This window comes from Aulonocara sp. 'chitande type north' Nkhata Bay, linkage group LG10, assembly GCF_057382095.1.
Source record: "Aulonocara sp. 'chitande type north' Nkhata Bay isolate Kocher_YH1m ecotype deep benthic linkage group LG10, A_spYH_male_GT1.1, whole genome shotgun sequence".
In the NCBI taxonomy this organism is placed as follows: Eukaryota; Metazoa; Chordata; class Actinopteri; order Cichliformes; family Cichlidae; genus Aulonocara; species Aulonocara sp. 'chitande type north' Nkhata Bay.
Window position 1 is genome coordinate 494471 of NC_141353.1, and position 10209 is coordinate 504679.

At 42.8% G+C, this 10209-nt stretch overlaps 1 protein-coding gene across 1 annotated transcript; it reads right to left on the reverse strand.

Annotated features, from left to right (window-relative positions):
* Positions 1 to 317: 317 nt before the first annotated feature.
* Positions 318 to 10209, reverse strand: rexo2 (RNA exonuclease 2). Its single transcript, XM_086307649.1, has 7 exons — positions 9764 to 10209; positions 9412 to 9495; positions 9256 to 9333; positions 3723 to 3834; positions 2774 to 2882; positions 2260 to 2313; positions 318 to 746 (listed from the first exon to the last, which is right to left on the reverse strand). Exons 1-7 carry the CDS (start codon positions 9986 to 9988, stop codon positions 629 to 631), a joined length of 780 nt encoding a protein of 259 aa, XP_086163775.1. The 5' UTR covers positions 9989 to 10209; the 3' UTR covers positions 318 to 628.

Genomic DNA, 10209 nt, shown 5'->3' on the forward strand with positions numbered 1-10209 from the left:
GATTTGAATCTGACCCAGAGTGGCCCTTTGCTGCCACTGTCCAATAAAGGCTCCAAACATATGATCAGAAAATAAAACTACTGTACTGTTAGAAATGTAACAGTATGAAGACGTTTGAGTTTGGAACATTCACGTCCGTCGCTTCACTTAGATGTTAAATATTCCAACATGTCATTGCACTGCATTTCCAGTTATCTACACCACAGCACATTGAAAATAAAGAACTTGAAATGGATAAACAAATATTTGGGTATTTTCTGTTATAGTTGCTCCCATTTCCTGCATCATGTGGTACATGACAGTAAGGAAACAAGAAGTTTTTCCACAGGCACAACCAGGTTTATTTGGTTTCACTTTCAAAACAAGAACAATTGAAAATTGCATCAGACACTGTCTCAATCAACACAAAAATCCAATCTACCAAAGATCACTATCATGAACCTGGACAAAAGGATTTCTCCTGAAAAGAAAAACAAAAAACCAACTGCTGCTTGCTTCTTTCAATGAAACCTTTAAATTTACCACTAACAATATTCTAACAAAGGATTATTGAGCATTCGCAAGTGCACAAACAAAAACCGATGGCAATACAATAATAACACTGAAGACTATATTCTCATTCTATGTGCTAACTCATACTGCTGCCTCCATTTTCAACAATCGTGCAATTCTTCTCTGATGCTTTGAAGATGTTGGCTCTGTAGTACTGCAGCTCCTTGATGCTCTCCCGGATGTCCTCCAACGCTCTAAAGAAGAAAAGCTCCATTTTAACTTCACCATCGTGGATATTTCTACATTCGCCTCCACATGCACACTTCGTTCCAGGATTAAAACAAGATTCTGCAAAGGTGGCTCTCACCTAAAAGCTCAGCTCCACGCCCTGAGCTCAGGCTGCGTGTTTGTTTAAACTTATATTTATGGTGGAAGATTTAAAAAAACATGAACTTTCCATTAACCTATCAGAATGTCAGCTTCATGTCTAAAAAAGCAATATGAACAGCAAAGTCTGAAGATTAGGCTGTGGAGGCCTTTTACATTTTTGGACTGTGCAATACTCCACACTTTTCTACAAGTAACGCACGAGGTTGCTTCCCCATAGAAACTTTGTTTCACTACAAGTTTCATTATGTCCATGTTCCTTCATCACTATGGCCCAAGATGCATTTCATAATTACCACACAGCAATATGAATCTCTGTCCTTATGAGGACGTGTCTTTATTGTCCTCATTAAGAATGAACACCAGTGGTACCCCTCACCCTCCTCACAGATGCACCTGTGGTAGAAATGTGAAAGTCCTCTGTGCTTTGTTTCTTTGTTTGACTGCTGAGTTCAGGAAGTGTGCAACCTTAACAGGGGATCACATACTTTTCCCCTCACTGTACAGGTTTTAGAGCAGCATACGCTCCCACAATGTCTTTTTTCATATTTCCATATTTCAGCAGGACCAAGCTAAACCCAATACAGCATCTGTGTAACTAGCTTTACACCAGGGGGGTTCAACTCCAGGCCTCGAGGCCCGGTGTCCTGCAGGGCCTCGAGGCCTTATCACCCTGAGGAAGAGAAAGGTTGGCTGTACACTATTCTGTTCAACATCTCATCCAAGATCTTCAATAATCAGGTGCAATCTTCACTCTCTTATAGAGAGGTCATGCTTTGACACTGCAGGCCTACTTGTTGTTCCTAGAGTATTTAAAAGTAGAATGGGAGGCAGAGCCTTCAGTTTTCAGGCCCCTCTTCTGTGGAACCAGCTTCCAGTTTGGATTCGGGAGACAGACACTATCTCTACTTTCAAGATTAGGCTTCAAACTTTCCTTTTTGCTAAAGCATATAGTTAGGGCTGGACCAGGTGACCCTGAATCCTCCCTTAGTTATGCTGCAATAGGTGTAGGCTGCCGGGGGATTCCCATGATGCACTGGGTGTTTCTTCTTCTTCACTATGTGTTAACAGACCTCTCTGCACTGAATCACACTTGTTATTAATCTCTGGCTCTCTTCCCACAGCATGTCTTTATCCTGTCTTCGTCGCCTCGCCCCCAACCGGAGGTTCTGCTGAAGGTTTCTTCCTGTTAAAAAGGAGTTTTTCCTTCCCGAGGTCAACTGTTTTCTGATTGTTGGGGTTCTCTGTATTACTGTAGGGCCTACCTTACAATCTAAAGCACCTTGAGGCGACTGTTGTTAGGTTTTGATGCTGTATAAATAAAACTGAAGCTCATCAGCCGTTTCATATATATGTTGATGCAGCTTTCTTTTTATTTACCTGTGTGTTGCTTTCTTGTGAGGCACCATTTTGTATTCTTCTGGAAACCAGCGTCTGAAAGTGTTTGTAGAAAGAAAGTCAATCGTACTGATACATTTATGATTTTCATGTATGGGCAGCATGCAGATGAAAATGCCATGCAACCTTTTCTTTGCTATGATGTGCAGCGGTGCATTAACTCCAGTAAACGGTTCTCACAACTTTAGTTCACATCAAAGTGAGAAACCAAGTGAGTGAGTGCAGCTTGTCTCTGGCAAACACTGTAAACTCTAAAATACCTGAGCCATGAATCTGTGGCCATTCATTTCTATAAAGGGTTTGATTAGGAAATGGAAATTAGACATAATATACATTCATGTTTATGGGTGTAGTCCCCCCCACCCACACTCCCTGTGACCAACAGTGTTTAACAGTGGCTCTCCACATGAAGATGCCAGATTATTCTGAGGTCAGCTCATGCAAAGCGGCCTGGCTGCAACAACTCTCACAGTTTACATCTCCTAAAGTCACCTGCCTGCTAAGCTCCTTGATGGTGCTCACGTCGATGATTCTGTAGTGAAGGTGGTACATGAACTGTGGCATATACTTGTCCAGGAACCTCTTATCTGCATGCACAGAGTTACCTGTAGAACAACCAATCACAAGCATGACTCCTCAATCCAATCACTGACACCAGCACATGTGCTGCTGTTACACACATGATCTACAGCAGGGGTGCCCAATCCCGGTCCTCGAGAGCTATCGTCCTGCAGCTTTTAGATGCACCCTTGTTCCCACACACCCGAATCAAATGAATGGCTTGTTATCAGGCCTTTGCCAAACATGATGGCATGCTGAAGAGGTAATCAAACCATTTGATTCAGCTGTGTTGGAGTAGGGATGCATCTAAAAGCTGCAGGATAGTAGCTCTCGAGGACTGGGATTGGGCAGCCCTGATCTACAGGATAGTCTGAGCTTTGAGTCCAGTATGAGGAGGGTGAAGCAGAAGAAACAGATCACCTACACTGACACCTGACTCAGTCCTTTCACACTCAGCATGTTAATCACTTTCATGAGCTCACTGTGCATTATCCAACACAGGGTGGGGAGCTCCAGGCCTCCAGGGCCGGTGTCCTGCAGGTTAAATGGCTAAATGACCTCCTCGACATGTCTTCAAGTTCTCCAGAGGCCTGGTGATGAACATTTGATCCAGGGTGAGATCTAAAACCTGCAGGTGCTCGAGGCCTGGAGTTCCCCACCCCGATCTAATTAGAGTAATCACAGCAACCCAAATGGAAACCTCGGAAAATTAGGAAAGCTAAGCTGACGATTGGCTCTCCTCGAGCTCCTGTAGCTTCACCGGAGAGTCATTACAGAGATGCTAGGCATAATCCAGCCACCCACACAGTACCACAGACAGACATGCAGAATCATAACTTTGTGCCCAGGTCTTGGTTCTGAGGACATGAACAGAAAGAGTTTACCAGCGAGGGGACATTGTCCAGGTGGTGTGTGCTGTCTGACGAAGGACAGGAACTCATACTCTGCTTGTTCCAGGGTGATTTTACTGTCCCGTACAGCCTGGGTCAGTCCTGACTAAGACACAATTACACCAACAGACTTTGTTACTTCACTTTAAAACACGCCTCATCGTTCAAACAAGACAACAGTAAAGTGGAAAGGAAAAGCAGGCGTGAGCACAAATACTAAAATCTGAACTGCTGTGTCTGGGTTTTCTCTCAGTGTTGCACAACCTGAGGTTACAATAACATTAACTTCTGGGAAGATTGGTAACTGTCTGCACCTCCCTGAATCTTTCTCACTGTAAAATGATGAACTTTAAATGATTTGACGGGTCGCACCAACTGTTTCTGTAAGATCATTGCTGATGTCCAGACCAGCAAATTGTCAAAACTTCTGATTAATCAGTCCATTGATTAGCAGCACCTGGTGCTACTTAACCTCTACTGAAGCAGCAAAGGGAGACTTCACACACTGTCTACATTCTGGTTTAACGTTAGTCTGACATGGTGTCACATGTCATGCTCTTGTGCAAAGCTGCATTTATCTCATTTTAAGAGCTACAGAGGATCAGAAGATTTTGTTTTGGGTCTGGATACGTCAAACCTTGGAGTTAAGCATGTGGACTTTGTCACCTGAATGATAGTAAATTTCATACACTAGTAACCTGGTCCTTAAGTGATGACGTATGAACCCTGCTTCAGTCCAAACAACTCTGTGTTTATTAAGGCTGTTGTGTTTTTAACATGTTTTAATGTTTTGTATCTTGTTCTGTTTAATCTGAACAAGCCCCTAAAAACAGTCCATGATCACTGCCGGCCTCTCAGTTTTTAAACCCTTACGATGTAACTGCAGCCCATGCAGCAGTATATGAATGACTAACCTCATATTGTGGATGGATTATCTCAGTTGTTCTCCTGACTGAAGTTTGGTCCGTTTACAGCATCCTGCCATGCGACTGCATTTGTCTCTAACCATCAGGAACCTTCACGTTAACTTTTATCGAGTAGAAAAAAGTTAGCTTTCATCCTCCAGCTTCACTGTGTTTATGCTAACATAGGTGTGTCGCTAGCGATCACGTAGCACATCATTATATACCAGCTAGCCCAACTTCAGTAACCCTACAAACGTCACTGCTGTTTAGTTTTCTGTTTTCATTTATGTTGGAAGTGACAGCAGAGCTGTACGTTTGAATTTTTTCAGAAGTCTCTCTGTCAAAACATGCTATATTATGTTTAGATGGAAGCTAGCGAGCTAACTTCCTGCTAACTTCTAACTTAAATGTAATAAATTCTGTTTACATGGATGCTTGGATGTTAAACTTCATTGTTACACCTGGTAAAGCAGCAACGCTGATCATTTTATTACAGATGAAAGAATTTAGACAGTTTGCAACTCTCAGTGATGCTGCAGTGTTGTTTGACTTTGGGACCTGAAACAGAGTTTGGACCAGGACACAGCTAATGGCGTCAGACTTAAACACACGATTGGGGAAAAAGGTTATTTTTGAAATGACAATGTGTCTGGTAGGGGTGCAACGATATTCGTATCGATATTGAACCGTTCGATACAGTGCTTTCGGTTCGGTACGCATATGTATCGAACAATACAACATTTGTAATTTATTTTATCAACTTTCCTTCTGACGATGCTGTCTGTGTGGAGCGCTCAGTGAATCTGCGTTCGACTACTCCGCCTAGGCTGCACTGTCGAGCGCAGATCCACTGAGCGCTCCACACAGACAGCATAGACAGAAGGAAGAGCGCAGGGCACCTCCCCCACCCTCATTCAGATCTGGCGTTTGGAACTATTTTGGTTTTCATGTGACGTATGACCCTGAAGGTAAGCGCGTCATGGACTAAGGTAAAAGAGTATGTTGGATGTGCCATGCAATGCTCAATTACATGGGTGGGAACTAGTGTGTTAGCGCAGTTAGCTCGTTAACGTGTTGGCCGTCTAGCCCCATGCACAGGGCGATCGGCGGTAGCTCGTTAACGGAGATTTGCCGTGTTGTAGCGTTAAGGTCATTTCAACGAGATTAACCTGAAAGCACTAGTGGGAACACAACGAATATGACTGCACATTTACGCCGACATCATCCTAGTGCAAAGACAAAAACAACAAGCATGCTACTAACTTTAGCCGAGTCATTTAGACAGCTGTTAGCACATGATTCTCCTTATGCTGCTGAGAATATAGCCCAGAAGAAGCGGATAGTATAGCTTTTATTTTGGAAAGAGACATTTCTCTGTAATAAACTCTCTTTTCCAAAGATGAGTGATTCCTCAATCAGATACAGGGCTTGCAAAATCGCTAGCCCAACGTCCTGGGGCTAGCGATTTTTTCCAGTCGGGCTACCAAAATCTATCTCTTCCCTGCCCGTCGGGCTATTGTAGGAAAAATATATGTCAATGCTTTTGCATTCTTTCAGAAATGTAGCTGGGTAATTATGTCATTGGCATCGGTGAGCCACTGTCAATATGTGACATATTGAAGTCGCGTTTGAATTTGCGCTTGTTTTTTTGCTTTCACTTTGCAATCGTGCGAACTGTGTATAGAGAGCGACAGCACTGATCTGTGAGTGATGATAATTTGTGCACCAATTCCTCTGACATCGTCTTATTAATCGTTAGCTTACTATGCAAACATGACAAGTGAAATCTCCCGCAGCTTAAACATAGAGCTGGGCGATATGAGATTTTTTCATATCACGATATGTTTTTTCATTTCAGGCGATAACGATATCTATCACGATATAAGCCAAATAACTATATTTGTAAGATTTAAATGTGCCGTTGCTCACAAGTAAAATGTGAAATAATCAGCAGCTTGTTTTTATTTAAATATTTATTTCCCATAATAAGTTCAACAGGGTAGATGTACTTAAGGAACATGAGACTTTTTCAGATAAATAAAGGCAAATATTGCAAACTACACAAAAGGCAGCCGCTAAAGCGTTTAAGTTTCAAAATAGAACAAACGAAACAGACTAAATTGTCAATTCCACTTAGAAACAAAATATTAATTCTAAAAATAAATCTTAGTTTGTTTTACAGAAGAACAGACAAAACTGACTAACTTTTGTCAATATCAAATAAACTGAGAACTAAAAGGAAATTCTCAATCTCTCCTTGTTGTATAGCTGAGCTTTTCAAACAGTTTTAACAGTTACTTCAGTCTGACAAAAGCCGAATGACGAATTAGCGCTTCCAGTCAGAGACTGAGGCTACGTCCACACGTACACGGGTATTTTTGAAAACGGAGATTTTCCGTTTTCGTTTTAAAAAATAATCTCGTCCACACATAAAGGCAGAAATGAAGGAAAACGCTGCTATGAACATGCCAAAGCAGCAGGTGGCGCTAGATTCCTAACCGTGCAGAAATATTGGCCAATCAGAAGTCTAGAAGCCTGGGTGGGAAAAAGTAAACAAAGCTGGGGCATAGAAGCAGAACCGAGTCGTATGTGTGGAGGGACAGTAACTGTGTGTATATGTAAGCATTTAAACACTGCAGAGAGTAGAATTAACAGTATTGTAGAAATTCATTTCACCGAAACAATAACGTGGCGCACAGTGTGACGCATGCACCAGTTTATTGTATTTCCAGACTTGCTTTCGGCACAATTTACAGTGCACGCTACTCTGTTTTTTGTCAGACTTGAAATAGCCGAAATACCTTCACACTACGGAACTTCTATGGCTCTTCCGTTCGACAATCTCTCCGGCGTTGGAACCATCATCTGTTTTCTCTTCGGTCACGCTCGGTTGATTTTTCTAGTCGGCACACTCATTTCCTCCATTACCCGCTGGCTGCTTCCCAAACAAACACACGTGCGGCTTGGCACTTGTGCTGTACGTAACAAGTCACGCGACGTGACGCTGCGGCTGTGATTGGTTCGGCTCTGCGCTACTTAATTTGGATTGGCTGACCTTTTTTTTTTTTTTTTTTTTTTTTGAGGACAAGAGCGGCGAGGTCTATCGCGATAGCTTAATTTCTCTATCGAGTAAAAGTTATATCGCGATACATATCGTTATCGTTCTATCGCCCAGCTCTACTTAAACATGTGAGAGGTTGATCGCAGAGAATCGCTGAGCTTATGTGAGTGCGTGTGTAAAAGCAGCAGGATATATATTTTAGTTCTGCTGAGCCAAATAAGACAGGTCAGGGTGAAGAAGTGACAGCCAAAGAAAAGCTTACCACAAAACGGAGAAGTTATGACAAATCAGACTATAAGGCAAAAAGAAAGTGCAGCTTTATGGTTTCATGGACAAAATAATTTCTGTGGCTGCAATATGACGAGCTAAATAACCAGGGCTGCACATAAGTGGTCCGCAGGTGCGCATTCGCTGTCAAAATAAAAAACACGCACAAGGGTTAGGGTTAAATTTAAAAACTGTACTTTTGAGTTAAAATATATATTTATAATTTTAATAAATGACAAATTAAAAAGGCATGAACATTTTTTTGTATCGAAAAAATATCGAACCGTGACACCAAAGTATCAAACCGAACCGAACCGTGAATTTTGTGTATCGTTGCACCCCTAGTGTCTGGTGTACTGTGGGAGATACGACACGTCCCACAGTACACTGGTCACCACTTACCTTATGTCAACTTAAGGACCACCCTTAGGTAAGAGGTTAATGTTTTTAATGGGTTCGTGTTACGTTGTCAGCCTAATGATGGCCACCTTCATTCACATCAACATCTCTTTGAATCTCAAGAATTTCAGTGAAACAATACCAAAGCAAGTTTAAGAGTTGGAATCTCAAGCAGAGCCTTCGTGTTCTGAATTTGTCCTACAGGCAAACGGCAGGTCTCACCTGTACAGTTACCTATGAGCCTGTGAGAAACTGGAACATAAAAATGACTTCAGTAATGTGACAAGTATTAAACTTGATTTGCTACACTAACCAGAACCTTCATTTAAGTTTAGGTGAGTGAACATTTTAGATTTTATTAATTGACACTAATTAGCCAGTAAAGGTTTTTGTGTATTGAACACAATAAGTTCCTAAGAACGCTTGAGTAACAGCCCATAATACCACACGCCGCCCTTTCATCTGCACTGGGTCACTCCAGAACGACCACCACGGCAGCAACCAAAACACTAACGTTAAAGCTTCAATTCAATTTGATTTATATATTAATATATATTAATTAATATATATTATATTTAGTATCAGTGTTTTTGACTCAGGGAGCATTCAAATGGCACAGTGCAACCAGCAGAAAGAACATATGTCTGCACAATCTCTACGATGAATAAGAAGAGACTGATTCAGAGACTCATAAGAGTGTAGGAGCCGGGAACATTCGTGCTCACGCTATGGTTAAAGGCCGTGGTTGTAAGGAGCTGCATGTTCCCATTAGCATTCTAGATTAGTTTGTTTTCTTGCAGAGGTGCTTTCCAGCACAGACTTTTGACAGACGTGTAGAAAAACAATCTGTATTTCTGCTTTACTGGTACGAGCCCCTGAACAAACGCCGGCTTACCTTTCCGTGATGCTCTTTACACCACTCTGACATCCCTTCCAGTAGCTCGTCGGGCTGCTTAATGATCACGTTTGGCCCCTGGAGAAAAACAACAGCTGCCTTGAACTTGTGTGACAGAGAGACGAGCAGAGGCTCCAGTGTTCACGTTCACATTACCTCGGCCAGGATGTTCAGGTTAGAATCTGTAATAAGGCAGGCCATTTCAATGATTTGGTCCTTTTCAACGTCCAGCCCTGTCATCTACACACACACACACACACACACACACACACACGTAGTCGTCATTATAAACAGCACAGACAGATTGAGAACAGCAGCTCAAGTCTGCACACCCGCGTGCCATGTTCCTGCGTGGACTGCCTACAGCTCGTTGGACACTTCACACAACTATTCCAGCATCCAGCGCTATATGCGCCATCTAGTTCCACAGCTTACCGTTACATTCAAAGGCTAAGTAAAGCGTTTAGTGCCTTGTAGCAATAACCACAGTTCCCACGACGTGACTCACCTCCAGGTCCACCCACACCATTCTCCGGGACATGCCCGTGGCTGTCATGCTGCCTCTTGTTGATGCCTGACCTGCGGCTGGTGCTAACAGCGGACTTCCTGGCCGGCTAAGCGCTGCCTTTCCGAGAGACAGCGCGAACAGACTCTTGCTGAATGTAGCGAGCACCCATGCCGAACTGCGCGAGCACACCGGCATGCTGAGCCCATTTCCGGTCTTATTTGCCATAAGAAAACTTTTCAAACACAGACTTCAGCAACGAACTGCTGCATTACTGCCACCTGCTGGTGTGGATGTACGTGTACAGCTATCAAGATCACTACTGAAGTCCAGGTGCTTGGAGTCGTTGGTCTGCCTGCCTGTCAGTTCTTGCACTCTGGCTACGATCAACTGAAATCGTGCCGCAGTCTGTAGCGTGGATGCGGACATTTATTTCATTTTTACTGCAC

What these genes read in the sequence shown, in the direction of transcription:
- rexo2 (XM_086307649.1), bottom strand. Translation starts at nt 9,988, where the DNA reads ATGGCAAATAAGACCGGAAATGGGCTCAGCATGCCGGTGTGCTCGCGC. An exon ending in TGGTGTGGGTGGACCTGGAG is followed by an intron (nt 9,496 to 9,763) that starts GTGAGTCACGTC and finishes GTGTGTGTGTAG; the next exon opens with ATGACAGGGCTGGACGTTGA. An exon ending in ACCTGAACATCCTGGCCGAG is followed by an intron (nt 9,334 to 9,411) that starts GTAATGTGAACG and finishes GTTTTTCTCCAG; the next exon opens with GGGCCAAACGTGATCATTAA.